Genomic DNA, 16,122 nt, shown 5'->3' on the forward strand with positions numbered 1-16,122 from the left:
AAGTTCCTTATGATGTCTATGTGTTACAAACGTGCTGATTGCATTAAAATAATAATAATATTAGGAGAGAGGGGTGATTAAAAGCAGGAAGATTTCAATTCCTTCCTGGAACCTGATACAGTGCAAAAACAATTGTACTATTTCGATGTAAGACCTAGAGTTCCCCAAAAGGAAATTACATTAATCTGGTAATTTTCAGCCGTAAATGAATTAAATAACTGCTGCAAGAATAAATTTCAATTGTATACACCTCTGGTGGTATCGGCATAAACTAATCGAAATGTGTCTGTCATAGAGCGCCCCTGGCGGTGGCGTCAACAGTTTGCAGTCCCGCGGATATGAGCTCGCCGAGTATCAAGTAGACTGGTATGTTATGCCTTTAGTCGCTCACTGTCAAGCAGAATGGAGACATTGCTGTCGAGATCAGAGATTCCTATAATCGACCTCGCTCACCTAGGTGAGTACAGCACTCTTGAATAATAACGTTCTTCCTCTTACTTACAATTCGTTTGCCATATGTAAAGCGTTCGCGTGAGTCGGTGATCTCACCCGCAAGTTAATAATATTCGGAACACCAGAGTCCAACGCAAACGTCGAAGTACAAGTTTAGAGACAATATATTGCAAGAAAGCAAAATAACAGATATATCTACATGTCTCGTACAGTTTCAGCGTACGTGACGTTAAAATAAGAAAAATAAAGAAACCTATCGTGGAGTAGCTCATTTTAAAAGTTGCAAACAGGATTCCTCAAAGCAAGAGTTTTAGCAGACACTAAAATTCTGTCATTAAAATAAGAAAATAAACAATTTTTCGTAGCGTCAATGATTACAAAAAATATGGACAGAAAGTTACTGAAATCTACTAAAGAGTGTTCACACCCCTACAACTAGAGCAGTTGAAAGACTCGATCAAATAATTGTGACGATCTTGCAGCTGAAAATGTGTTTCTTAGATGGCTCGCCCGTGGTTTCCTTCAGTAGCTCAAAGAAAATGATTACTCTGGAAAGCAAACAGCTGATTTCTTTTCCCATTCTGAGACCCACGCACGCTGGTCCCTCTCCAAACACATATTCATTTGCTACATTTAACTGGGTTCCATAAAGGATTACAGAAGTTAAAAGCGAAGCTGTAAAATCTCATTTAGAATGCACTATGAAGTCATTTTCATAAGCTGTACACACGCGTCCTTACATTTAAACTCAGCGAACCATCGTGAAGCCCGCACTAAAGAGTGTATACTGTTACTGTGCTTGATTCCGCGCAACAATTGCAGCTGCTCTAACGTTGAAACAATGGATAGACGGTTTTTCGTGTTGGTATATGCGTCATGTTTGTCATCAAGAATCGTGTGTTATCACAATGTGACAGCCGGCAATCAGTTTCTGATTTTACCATGGTCGCAGTTTTCACGGACCCTCTGTTTTTGGCCGGCCAGAGTGGCCGAGCGGTTCTAGGCGCTACAGTCTGAAACCGTGCGACCGCTACGGTCGCAGGTTCGAATCCTGCCTCGGGCATGGATGTGTGTGCTGTCCTTAGGTTAGTTAGGTTTAAGTAGTTCTAAGTTCTAGGGGACTGATGACCTCAGAAGTTAAGTCCCATAGTGCTCAGAGCCATTTGAACCATTTTTTGAACCCTCTGTTTTCCAGGATTTGTCATATACAAACTCTCGGCTTTTATCACTCTGGCAATACAGCAGGATACAATTGGTAATTCTTTTATTCGTAAGATATAGTATCACCTCCTAATCAACACTCTCTAAAGTACATTTGCTCTCTTAGTACTACCATGGGCGTCCGCAGAAATTTGTCCGTCGTGAGGGGGGGGGGGGGGGGACCACAAGATTATTAAATCCCCATTTATTTTTTATACAAATAAGTGTTGGTCAGCTTCGAGACGTATCATGCCACAAGAACTAAATTTTACAGGTGACAAAAAACTTATCTCAGAGCATTGATGGTTATCCGCTCAGTAATTGTTATAGGGTCAGTTATGAAGTAGTTAATTGTTCTAAGACTTTCAGATAAAATGCATTTAGTTCAGCACAGTCTGGGCTACAAATTAACATCATTATCACTAAGCTGAATGTATTCTTTAACATATTTTAATAGTTCAAGGTTATCAGCCACTAATTAAAAAAACTCAATTTTTGAACAGTTGTCTTCCAAAGAAAGATTAACTTCTCAGCTTTAATATTTTTTCTACTATTAAACTGTATAGTATAGTTATTTTTTATAAATAACTGATATATTTTATTCCTAAGCCTAGATATCACAGATGTTAAAAAACGTTAAAAAATCCATTTTTTAAAATAGTGTGTTTTTTTAAGTGTAAGCTGCTAACCATTAATACTCTATAAAAAGTAACTACACTTTGCAGTGCAATAGCAGAAAAAATATTAAAGCTGAGAAATTAATCTTTCTTTGGAAAACTACTGTTCAAAAATTGAGTTCTTTTAATTTGTGGCTCGTAACTTTGAACTATTAAAAATATGTTAAAGAATATATTCAGCTAAGCGATAATGGTGTTAATTTGTAGCCCAGAGTGTGTTGTACTAAATGTATTTTATCTGAAAGGCTTAGGACAACCCACTACTGAATAATTGTAAAAAATGTAGATGCTTGCAAATACGAAAAAACACATGGGGCCTGGAGCAAATATGGCCGCCATTTCAAAATAATAAACAGTAATTTTTTTAAAAAATATATTTTTGTGACTACTAAACATTGGGGAATTCACCAAGCAAATATAAATTTTTTTCTGAGATGTTCAAGCAACCAGTGCTGGACCACTTGGTATGGATTGACCATATATGTAATGAACAGAAACTATATCCGTTAGTAATTTCCCACAGTTCTGTGGTTTGCATCAATTTCTTGATAATTTAGCGTGTTGCTGTTTCACAACGCATCGTGTCTTGTGTTGACTTTACCTCATCTGGCGTGGCGATAAAACCCACTATCGACACACAAGCGCGATTAGAGATGCATCCTTGTGCCATGTCCTGAAAGACAGTGGTTGATGCGATCACAGAAAACGCTTTTTGAAATCGGATGTTATTGCTGATTGGGGTTTTGGGTGCTCAACATCTGGGACTCCGTTGCGCTTAATGACGCACTCGGTATACGCCTGGGTTTGGACCGACACCTGTTTCTAGGGCGTTACAAGTCGGGAAGTGGTGGATATTGGCAGGAACAGAAGGTTTAGTGATTTAAAATTCTGTGAGCAAATGCTTGACACGTTTATCTCCAGGTGGTTAAAATGTATATTCAGTATCGTAACTGGTGAAAAGACGTATGGTAAAGACCTTTTAAGAGACAACAGTTTCTTGTTCAGTAGTGGGTAGAATTGAAAGTTTATCAGGCGCCAGTTCGACGGATTTATTTAGTCCAGTGCCCACCATGCGTTTGTCTTATCCAACCCTGGTTTGGTATTTAGTCTACATTTGGCCGAATTTTTGAGAGAACGAGAACTGCAGAAATCTCGTTCGGTCGTCTCTGTGACCCCCGTTTGTAATCAGGTATATATTTAGACATGGCCAGAATGATGAACAAAGAAAGGAATTTCCTGCAACGTGTGTACACGAGATCAAATAAATTACATACATTGTAATGGCTGTAGACTAAATGGTTGCATTGCTAGAACAACTCTTAAGAGAACATTACAGTAAATGTTGATTGGTGAGTTGGATTACGTCTTTCTACGCTATTTGAAAGTATCCAACAGAACCTGCGATACCTGTTTTTGGTCTCCCCACAACCCGACATAGCCCTGATCAGAAGATGCAAGAACATGCACTTCTTGAGGCGTTTCGAATCAAACTGTTCCGCATAATCCTCACAGACCAGCACTGGCGTCCTTCCCAAAACCTCAAAAAACTGTCAGTGGACAGCTGAATATACCTACCGAGTTTTCCTCATCAGACATCCACGGGCACATATCATGGAACCTAAGTGCCTCGAGAGAATATATCGCGGCATACAACTTGGAGAAAATGTGAACATAGGAACGAAATTCCAGTAGTTTTTATAACTTTTGAAAAGAACAGCATGATGCTGTTAATGTATATTTCGGATGAAAGCAGAAAAGACTCAGTCACAGTCATGAGTAACACTGACTGAGCTGTATTAAGTCAAATGGAGTACTATAGGGCGTAAGGAACAGTATTTGGGGATGCTGCAGATGCCGTATTTGCTGCGAGATAACACAATCATTTATTATCTCTCGCTGAGTAAACAATCCGTGCAATATCATAATTCATGAGCGTTTGACACCCGCTTCATCCATGTTCGCCTGGTGCGCACGAAGATAAGAACGTCCTCTACCCCTTCCCCGGGGCCACTCCTGGGTCACTTTATTTTCTGCAGCAATGGGAAGCTCCGCTTAGTTGCGAAACTCTCTATCCATCTGTTTGTCTGTCTGTCTGTCTCAGGTAAAGAGAAAAATCAGAACAGTAAATAACAGTACTAGAAGTTAACTACACCTTGTGCAGTCGAGCTAGAATTGTAAAGTGCGAGACAGAGAAAATGCATGCTCTTTATTTGGGTATAGTACGCCTTAACGTATAGAAAATGACGCAAGAAATGAGGTCGTTACGCTATAGCCCCATGCAGCATATGGCTTACCATGGGTGTTAATCAGATTGAAGCTATCCAAGATCAGGAATGATATGCACAAGTGAAGTGTTTCCGCAACTCTGATCTACATCTGTTAACCTATTTCACGAACACCGCCACCATCATAATCAGCCATTTGCGTTACAGTGCTAAAATGAAAGATCTCTTCCAGACTACTCGAAGTCTACAATCTTCGCTCTTACATATCTGTTTTGCTCGTCCATGTTCTTTAAAGTCACCTCCTCACCTTCCACTAGGGCACTGTCTTGGTTTTTTGTCGTGCACTGGATTCAACCAATAAATTTGCTAGGTCCAACTGTCATCCAGTTGCTGGTTACGTGTCTAACTGAAAGTATTTTTCTTCTTTCGTCGTTATGTCCAGTTAAAGGGCGCGTTTGAACTTGTTGGCTTAGTCTGGCAGCTTCTTTTTCTTCTTCTCTTCCCAAAATATCCTGAATTCGCTGTGTTGTTTTTAGCGTTCCTCTGTCCACTGTTTTCCAATGTTTTCTAAGCTTTCTCTGCAGTTGCGTGACTCGCAACTAGGATTCTAAAGGCTCTGCTTTCTCTGTTGGTATCTACTGTGACATTCATTTATCGTAAGTCCTGCCTAACTTCTTCTAAACAAGTGATTTTCATCGTTTTTAAATTTATTATATTAAGCAGTTTTTTGTTAATCTAGTGTTGTCCATTCTGTAGATGTGAACACAGAACTTCAAGCATCTAGGTATTGCATCAGTGAGCCCATCTATTGCTGTGTTTAAGTCTGTAGTTTTTCTTTTAATCCACTTGCAATTTACATTAGAAAGACAACAACTTTTTCTTAGAATTTTTCCCACCTCCTTTGCAGTTTCATCAATTTTCGAATGGTCTCCTAGAGTTGTAGTTTGTGAGACATATGGTGCTTCAGGCAGGACAACTGTCTGTCTGACAACTGTCTGAAGTTTCGCATTACAGATTATCACTATTTTATTTTATTGATTCCATGTTATTCTGTACGTTTTCTGAAGTCTGTTGGTTCTTTTTAAATTGACTTCACTGTCTACCCAAGATTGTACAGTGATTTCTTCGAGACAGTTAACAGAAGACATATATGAAATCGTCCCGTATCTCATTTGTAGTGAAAATCTTATGACATTTTAATGTAAATTTTCCGTCAAATAAGTTCTCTTAAATGATATTTGGAGGCCTGTCTTTGATGCTACCTCGTCTAACGTATCTATGGCGTACTTGATTTCCCCATTAGTCTTAGTGAACGTAGCTAAATCTTCGGTTTGATTCCCGATATTTATAACTTTGATTTATTTCCTCCATTCTCTGACGACTTTGTCTAATAAAATGTTGAACAGAAGCGGGGAGACGTCATATCCTATCGAACTCCTGTACGTACTTCAGAAGAATCAGATATTTCACCAAGCAACTTCGCTTGAGATATTTTGTCTGTGAGAATCCGGTAGATTAGTTACTGGTCTACCTGTCTACCCTGAGCTCTTCTGAAGTGTTCAAAACGGTTTGGCTGTCGGCAACGGATTGAGCGAGGTGGCACAGTGCTTAGATCACAGGACATGCATTCGGGAGGATTATGGTTCAAACCCGCGTCCGGGCATCCTGATTTAGATTTTCCGTGGTTTCACTAAATCGTTTCAGGCAAATGCTCGGATGGCCAATTTCCTTCCTCATCCTTTCCAAATCTGAGCTTGTGCGCCATTTCTAAAGACCTCGTTCTAGACTGGTCGTTAAACACTAATCTCCTTCTCCCTCCTCCTGTCAACGTGGTCATACGCCCTCTTGAAGCCCACAGACGCGATGTAATGTGTTGATACTTCAACACATCCTTAATTTGTCTTCAGACACCAGATCTCCTCAGCACATGATGTGGTTCTTCTGAAGTCCGCTTGATGTTCACCAACCAAACGATATATTTGCTGTTTAAATCTGTCTCGGAGAGCTTTGGTTAGAACCTGACAGAAGAGATAGGCCTCTAGTTGTTGGGATCTGCTCCATCACCCTTTTTGTGCGACGGATATATAATAGCTTTCTTCCATTCCTTTAGAATCCTTTCAGTTTTCCATATTTTTGCTTAGAGGATATGAATCCTTCTTATGAGGTAATCTCTTCCTATTTTAAACCTCGCATCGGTTATGCCATCCTCTCCTGGCACTTTGTTATTCTTGAGTGGCTGAATTGTCTCTCTTGTTTCTTGAATTGTTGGAGGATGATGGCCTGGGTTTGTTAAAGGTTTCTAAAATGCAATCTTTCCACTAGAGCATCGCAGTTCAATAAATTTTGAAAGTAGTCAACAACTATCATACAATTCACTTTATTGTTTGCCTCTAGTTTTCCATTAATTTGGCGAAAACACAATGTTGGTGGTTTATACCGAAACAAATCCTCACGTAATGTCTTGTAGAAACATCGGGTGTTGTTTTTCTGGAAATCCTGTTCTGTTTCTGTGAGCCTGCGTTTGTCGTAGGCACGTTTCTTGTGGCGGATTCTTTTTGAGGTGAGTTTTGTATCTTCAGTGAGGACTCGCATCTTTCAACTGTTTGATATTCATTCCAAGGATCCCATTCTTTGATCCACTTATCGACAACTTCATCACCACCACCTGTGTTTACATTTCCTGGCTGGCTATCCTAGTTTTATGACTGTCTGTAATACTCGTGTGCCTGGGTAATGTGCCGCGGAGGTCTGGCTACTCCTTGGGATCTTGTTCTCGTGTCACAAGCGAAAGCCTCGGAGTTGTTCTTCAAGCAATCTGTATCAACTTTGGAAATTGATTTCCATTAGATCTGGTCTATTTGGTAGGAACGTAATTCTGTTTTGTGTTAAGTAGTTATCCGAATCAACTACTCCCTTCCGTACTGTGACATATTTAATCTTATGCATATTCTTTGCAAGAACTGCCGCATTCCCTAATGCGTTATGTCACTGCTCGGCAAACCGCGGCTCGCGAGCCACATGAGGCTCTTCAGCTCCTTGTCTGTGGCTCTTCCATAAACACCACATGTGGGCGCACGTTATAGCGCTAAAGCTCCTGATCATCGCCAGTTTCAAGTCTGTTTAGTTGAAATGAAGAGTGAGTACGTACTCTTCTCAAGCATAATAAGATACTTTGATCGTATAGAGGAAACGTTTTGAAACGTTTCGCTTCCTTATTAACATAAATTAAAGCATTTTTCCATTAGAAAGCTGTCCACGATCCAGAACGAACGATCAGTGGATCCAAAAATCCTACTTCGTAGTAGACGTTATGTCGCAGTCTACGTCAGCTTAATCGTAAGTTATAGGAGAAAGGAAACATAATTTTTTCGACGTTAGAAGAATTTATTTCGTTCGAAAATAAATCATCTCTTTTTGCTCGAGATAGTGAAAGAGAATCTTTGATTCACTTTCGAAGCCTGTTGAAACATTGCCAAAAAAATAATCGTGATATTGAATATTGCTGTCTCAAAACAGCGCTTTTAAATATAATGGAAGCTTTTCACAACAAGTTTCAGGGATTTTTTTAAAAAAAAGTTGCTTAGTGAACATGTCGCTGTATCAAAAATGAACTGAAAAAAGTCACCTTCGCACATTGCTTCATTTGCATCAACAGGTTCATCATGAGGGACACATGTAAACTGCTTCTTCATTTTCTTGGAATGAATTTTCTTTTCTTTTTCAAAGTGTGGATGAGATCTAATTTTGTCTGCTTTTACTTTTGCAGCATCCGTTACCCCACGGGTCTCGTCTCCTTAAAATAAATAATAATAAAAAAAATGAACTGCCACGAACCTGTTACGTTGTCGTAGCAAGGGAAGGGGTGGCGCATGTCATAGTCAGGTGGCGAACAGGTGAGGTTCTCAGCGGCTTGCCGGCGGACTTCAGCGAAATAAATCAACTCTCGCGTACTAAAACAGCTTAGCCGGAGAACAGTTACAGGCACCACTAGATCTCAACAATCGAGTTGTAATTTTGTGATCTTTCCCCAAAGATCATCTCCACTTATTCCTTTAATTTGTAAAACAGGCATAATGGAACAAACGCAACTACCCCAAACCCCGGACACATATCCGAAAGTTCTCGATCCAAAGGATTCTCTGGGATTGGGAATATCATACAGAGATGAATCGGAGATTCTCAAAATCTCTTCGCCACCTCCCCCCCCCCCCCCCCCAAAAAAAAAAACAACTTGTTAAGGTATTTTTAATATCCAGCACCCTGCTGAAAACTGACACACATATACAACTGACCCTCTAGAAAAATTCGCCATTGATATACTAGCAATCCAGGAAACACGTTTCCAACTTGACTACCATATCGACTCAGAAAACTTCAGCATATTTAAAGATAAACCGACCATAAAAATCAAAGGAAATTTATCAGTGCTTGGAGCTGTCTTTGCAGTAAGAAATAGGATTTTAGATTCAGTTGTCGACTTTACATCCCCATGCGAAAGAATCTCAGTCATTACAGTAAAATCAAGCAAAAAAATATATGCACTGATAAATGCTCACGCTCCCTCTAACAGTGACAGCAAGAAAGCTCCTCAAACACTGGAAGATTGTAGGAAAGACAAGAAGGAACTACATGCAAGATACCCAAACATTGTGAGAAAATCTTGTTAGGTGATTTTAATGCACAGGCTGGCATGGAGGGAAATAAATAAATAAATAAATAAATATATATATATATATATATATATATATATATATATATATATATATATATATATATATATATTACCAGCAGTGGGTCTTAAGTCAACAAAGTTTACAAGATCTCTACGTAAAAAGAAAACCTGGACATCACCTAATCCAACGGTCGACATACTCATTAGTCGACAGAGCCAAATATCAACAGTACAATGATTTAAATTTTTTTGAGACTTAGATTTTTTACACTTAAACTATATAGGAAGGTACATTGTTATTAGCTTACTTAGGATCATCATAAGCGGGCCTTCGCTAAATAATATCCTCAGTCTGATTGAGGTACGTTCGCTGAGGTCGACCCCATCCTGTTCTCCCATCCACATTCTTTTCGTATGCTTGTTTCAGCTATCTCCTTTCGGTCCTCTCCTTTGTATGTCCAGACTACGTCATCATACCTTTCTCAATATTCCACACCCCATCTTCTTTCACTACACAACGCTCCCTGAAGTTAACTTAATACACTTTACTAAAGTTTTAAGTCTTATTGAACTACAGGTACGCTGAATAAAACTTGATGTCATACTTGTCAACGATATTATTTGTTGATGAAATTTAATTGCAAAGTATACATAAAATTAAATTATGACAATGACTGACAAACACTAATGTGCACAATAGCCTTGAATGTCTTTGTAAAGTTTGGTAAGTCCAGTTTCTATGTTGTTGATTTCAATTTTAGGCACGATTCCAGGTTCTAATTAATAAGACGACGTCTCAATCAACAAATGGCACCTCCATTTATGAGTAACGGCCACATTTCTCGTGTTTGGAGGTGTAATTGTACTTCTTTTGCCAAAACACAGTATAATTTGCACAAACTCATTTTTGCAGCAGCTATTGTGACAGAATTCTGAAACAGAGTATCTCATTAAACAAGTAATTGGCGACCAGAGAGCTTAATAGCTTACGAAAAACCTATTGTATCGGTTTGGTGTAACCTAAGAGAAGAAATTTCATGTTTATTTTCGTACTAGGAAACTCTTGTTTCACTAACTGTCGATAACTCTTAAAGAATTAGCGTCACTCTACAGTCTGGAACCGCGCGACCGCTACGGTCGCAGGTTCGAATCCTGCCTCGGGCATGGATGTTTGTGATGTCCTTAGGTTAGTTAGGTTTAAATAGTTCTAAGTTCTAGGGGACTTATGACCTCAGCAGTTGAGTCCCATAGTGCTCAGAGCCATTTGAACCATAATTAGCGTCACTGGAAGAAAAAAATAAAATAGAAAGTACAACTTCTGGTATATCACCATAGATAAGGAAGTTCAGTGTGTTTACGAACTGGAACTATACTCCCCTCCTTGTGTGCCATCAATCGTCAAAATCTCGTTCGATGTCTCGAGCGGTTTAGGAGATATGAAGGATGTTGTGAACATTTGAGTAGATTAGAAGCATAACTCACATGCTCCAAAAACATACATTTTCACAAATGACTAAAAACGTGTTTTACATGCGTCGTGCGCATGTCCCATATATTGACATCAGTATGTGCAAGAACAATGGCTATAAATCATTATGTATATTTCATATTATGTTTGCTTATTGAGAAATTACAATTATTTAAGGTTATATTACGGATCATGTGAGTTTTGTTAATGAGCTATGGAACATGTAAGTTTTGACAATCCCCATTTTGGATCTTTTGAGTTTTGGTACCAAGCTGTTTGGACGATGTTGATTTCGCGGGAACAATCGTGTTGCGACTCGATATGCAGATCATGAAAGTTTTTGATATTGTTCATAGAAACTGAACAGCAAGTAATGCTCCTCCACGGTGTTGACATGTCGGATACTGGGGCAGCACTGAAGGTTTGTACCTATAATGATAGAACAAACTACACTGTGAGGTTCTGTTTATTTTTCAAAAATGGACTTAAAATATTGAATTTGCGATTCCTCACTGTTAAGTTCCAAAGAAAGAGTCATTCTTACCTGGAGGAACAAATCAAGCCAATAACAAGAATCAGTTTAATTTGAAAACAATGAAGAAAACAGGATATTCTAACCTCATTCGTTTGGCTTCCACATTTCTGGATGCTGTGAACGTTTCCTTGGCCTTCCTCTTTCTCCAACGGGTGAAACGTTTTCTTCCATGACTTGTGTCTCAAATCAGTTTTATTCCAACCACTATATTGAATTATATTCCCCAAAATAACTGAACAGAACAGAAATCACACTCCACTGGCATCAATATTTACTACTACACAAAAAAATTGCGCCGATTGAGCTAATCGCTGATTGGTCAAGATGAGGTACGGGAGAAAACTCACAAGATCCCGCGGAACATGAGACTTTTGAAATTAACCATGAAGTTTAACACCGGTTTTCTCAAGTATCTTGTGCCAAATGTGAATAATTGTTTCGTGAATTATGTTCTTTGTACAAAGCTATATGTGAATACGTCATCATCTCAATTTTCATCATTTTGGAGCATGTGAGTTATGACTCTAACCTACACATTTCATTCCCGCGGGCGTGAGATCGGGAGTGAATGCGCTACATTGGATCAACTTTCTCGGGATCGGAGACAGATAGAGACCTCCTCTCAAGTCTAAAGAAAAATCCAGTATGTTAGTTAATTTTCGTGCGCAGCAGCGTATGGTGTATTACGACCAAACGCAAAATCATAGCGCCCCCTGTTTTTCATCGCACATTTTTTGAATTTTGCATAGTGTCTTACTAAAATGTGTTTATCACAATAAGTATGACCATTAGCGAGATGATGGGCACTTCGCCATGAAGCTGACATATAACGCTACAAGTAAGGCAAAGATCAAATCTTTTCACCAAATAGTTTCAATAAATTCGTTTGAGAAAAATCAGTGTGCGCGCGCTTCGGTTCTGTCAGCGCAGAGCGTCGCCAGTCGGCGCTTGCGAAGCTGGTGTACGCGTCGCAATGTGCGCAGGACCAGCGCGACAAGTGTAGAACGTGCGCGTCGCGTTGTACTTTTGTGTCAGGTCACACGTGCTATAAGTTTCTCAATTCGTGCTTAGCCGTATAGTAGAAATGGAGTTCCTACGACGATGAGCTCCTTACCGTGTACGACGGAATTAAGTACTTTCGGCCACTGCTAGATGCAAGGGTATTCACCATATACACTGATCATAAACCATTGAGATACGCCTTCAAGCGGAACAGCAACAACTGCTGCTCACCTCGCAAGTATAACGACCTGGAATTCATAGCCCAGTACAGCACAGACGTCAATCACATTTCGGATATTGACAGTGTAATTGCTGATTGCCTCTCCTCATCAACAGTTAATGGAACTCGCCCAGGCATAGCAGGATGATCATGAGCTCCAGAGCTTTCTACTTGACAACACATCTGTGTTACAGTTACAACTTGCGAGCGTGCCTGGTGAGAAAGTCAAACTGTATTGTGATGTCTCTCAGGAAATATCTCGCCCTTTCTTACCAGTCACATTTCGAAGACAAGCTTTCAGCATCCTACACAACTTTTGTCAGGCTGAAATATGTCCATCTTTTGCCTTTAATCAATGTGTTTTGTGTGGCCTGGCACGGAAATAGACTGTCGTGACTGGACACGTTCATACCTACAATACAATCGTAACCAAGTGTTTCGCCACGTGCATAAGGCTGTCTGCGATTTCCCAGATACTACCTTACGTTTTCGCATGTGCACGTTGACGTAGTAGAACAAGAGCCTCCGTTGAATGGCCAATGCCACGTATTAACCATGGTAGATTGTTTCACTCGTTAGCCGGAAGTGGTGCCTGTGGACAACACTTCAGCAGGAACTAACGCTTCCGCTTTCATGTGGACGCGGTTAGCTAGGTTTGGTTATCCTCTGCACATTACAGCTGACTGCGGACGACAACCTGAGTCTTATTTGTTCGCCCTGCTCGCAAGTTTCTGTGAATATGTACACAATAAAACCACCAGCTATCACCTGGCGAGCAATGGCGTTATCGAGTGAAGGCACCGTTCCCTCAAAGCTGTTCTTGTGTATCACGACACCTCCTGGACGACTGCTCTTCCACTGGTTATCCTTGGTCTGCGGAATACTTAGAAGCAAGACACAGATTCATCCGCAGCGGAACTGGTTTATGGAGAAAAATCAGTGTGCGCGCGCTTCGGTTCTGTCAGCGCAGAGCCAGTTCTCTGCAGTCTTCATCTTATGATCATCCAGACTTTTACAATGTTTGCAGTACCACATAGCTCGCACCCGTCTTCGCAAAGCCTCCAGACAAGGCACATCATATAGTTACGTCCATCATGACTTGGACGATCGCTCGCACGTAATGTGCTACGTGTGGACGGCGTGAAACCACCGTTACATCCTCCGTATACTGGCCCACACCGTGTTTTAAGAAGAGGTACGCGGACGCTGGATACTGCGGTAAATGGCAGAAGGACAACCGTCTCTCATGATCTCGTCAAACCCGTCTACACCTTCAGGGAGGCGCTTCCAGCTGAAGCACCAAGAAGACAGGCTCATCTTCCGGTGCCGGCACAACAACCACAGAGTCAACAACCGACCGACGCACAACCGCAACTGTTGCGCACGACTCGTTCGGGACGTAGCGTGCATTTTGCTACGCATTTTCTCGACGACGCTCCGCTTCGGCCACGGGGGCTGCTGTAGCGTCAGACCGCTGTCCTCTGCTGTGTTGAATGGTGGTGTCGCGGCAGTCGAAGTTGTAATTATGCGTAACCAGCGACACTGTATACAGCAGCAGCAGTGGCAGTGGCAGTGTTTATTTTTTGACCTTCGTACAGCTTACTCTTTCCCGTGAATTTTGTACGCAGTTACGCAATTTTTCCCATCTCAACTATGCCCATCTTCGACGGGCCGTTCAGCATTCATGTATAGATTTTATAGTATATTAATTACAAAGATTGGACTGCCCCCTAAATCAAGCAGTATCCGTCAGGAATAACACTCTCAAGCACTGCACAGACATATTTATATGTAGTAAAAGATGGAGAAAACATAAAATAAAAAGTTTCTGGGTTGCTGCAGATAAATGCTAATAGAACGAAAGAAATTTCAAAAGAGAAATCATTCAGAAATATAAAGTAATTTACTATGGAAATTGAGTTAATAAAAGAATTTATTTTCAATTTAACTTTTTGTAAATTTCTGAAAATATGATTTAAAGTGCCCGTGGTTAAAGTAGAACTCCTGCAAAATAACGTGATCTCAGCGCAGAAACACATTCTTGTTGTGAGCGATGGGTGGTTTCACCCCTTTGTTCCGCCTCAGTTGAGTGACGCCAGTCGTCTGGCAGTTCCAGCTTTTGTTGTTGAAATCCCTTTACTGCATAGGATAGTATTGCAACCTCAGGGCCAGTAGCCGGCCGGAGTGGCCGAGCGGTTCTAGGCGCTACAGTCTGGAACCGCGCGACCGCTACGGTCGCAGGTTCGAATCTTGCCTCGGGCATGGATGTGTGTGATGTCCTTAGGTTAGTTAGGTTTACGTAGTTCTAAGTTCTAGGGGACTGATGACCTCAGACGTTAAGTGCTCTAGTGCTCAGGGCCATTTGAACCATTTTCAAGGCCAGTAGGTGCTGCGAAAGTTCTTCATGCGGCAAAAGTTCTTCATAATCAGGCAGTGTGATTATGTGCAATGTCTTTAAATTCTTGTCGGAAGAAGCAAACGAGAAAGCAAAAATCTCATTAAATAGTATGCTCGAAATGGTTGCAGAAATCGCTAGCTATCGCAGTCGCACAATAAGAAGAGTAAAAGAGGTGTGGGTAAACACAGCTTCAAGTACATTCCAGCCGGCCGAGGTGGTCTAGCGGTTCTAGGCGCTCAGTCCGGAACCGCGCGACTGCTACGGTCGCAGGTTCGAATCCTGCCTCGGGCATGGATGTGTGTGATGTCCTTAGGTTAGTTAGGTTTAAGTAGTTCTAAGTTCTAGGGGACTGATGACCACAGATGTTAAGTCCCGTAGTGCTCAGAGCCATTTGAACCATTTTCAAGTACATTCCAAGGCTTTACTTTTTTGGGAAAAGCATGTAAGAAGGTGAAGAAATTTTTATATTTAGGTTATATTAATGAACTGGTTCTCAGGAGACTGATACACAATTTCCACATGGTACATGTTCTTTATTCTGCTATGTCAGTATTGCAATAAGACACATTGTCCTGCATGCTACATTTTTACACCTTTTGTGTTTTATGAATTTTCCGTCTGCTAGTGCTTGGTTGGATTTCATTGCTTTGGTTGATCCCTTGTTTATTATTTCTTTTTCAGTACTCTACGATTTTGGTGATCCCTTGATGCCTCAGAGTACGTCCTACCAACCGCTCCCTTCTTCTAGTCAAGTTGAGCCACAAATTCCTCTTCTCCCCAATTCTATTCAGTACCTCCTCATTAGTTACGCGATATATCCATCTAATCTTCAGCATTCTTCTGTAGCACCACATTTCGAAAGCTTCTATTCTCTTTTCAAATGGCTCTGAGCACTATAGGACTTAACTGCTGAGGTCATCAGTCCCCTAGAACTTAGAACTGCTTAAACCTAACTAACCTAAGGACATCACACACATCCATGCCCGAGGCAGGATTCGAACCTGCGGCCGTAGCGGTCGCGCGGTTCCAGACTGTAGCGCCTAGAGCGGCTCGGCCAACCCGACCGGCTATTCTCTTTTCGTCTAAACTACACTATGGGCCATTGAAATTGCTACACCACGAAGATGACGTGCTACAGACGCGAAATTTAATCGACAGGAAGAAGATGCTGTGATATGCAAATGAATAGCTTTTCAGAGCATTCACACAAGGTTGGCGCCCGTGGCGACACCTACAACGTGCTGGCATGAGGAAAGTTTCCAACCGATTCCT

General features: G+C 40.9%; 1 protein-coding gene across 2 annotated transcripts in view; it reads left to right on the top strand.

The window, feature by feature from the left end:
* Window positions 1-316: 316 nt before the first annotated feature.
* The window catches only part of LOC124602490 (2-oxoglutarate-dependent dioxygenase htyE-like), a 185,273-nt gene continuing 169,467 nt past the window's right edge, over window positions 317-16,122 (top strand). Inside the window, exon 1 of one of the 2 annotated variants that reach the window (XM_047136324.1) lies at window positions 317-457. In XM_047136324.1, the coding sequence (XP_046992280.1) occupies window positions 403-457 (55 nt within the window). In that variant the 5' untranslated portion in view covers window positions 317-402. The remainder of the gene's footprint in view (window positions 458-16,122) is intronic. The other variant, XM_047136326.1, reaches the window with a different exon arrangement.

This window comes from Schistocerca americana, chromosome 1 (genome assembly GCF_021461395.2).
Source record: "Schistocerca americana isolate TAMUIC-IGC-003095 chromosome 1, iqSchAmer2.1, whole genome shotgun sequence".
Lineage (NCBI taxonomy): Eukaryota > Metazoa > Arthropoda > Insecta > Orthoptera > Acrididae > Schistocerca > Schistocerca americana.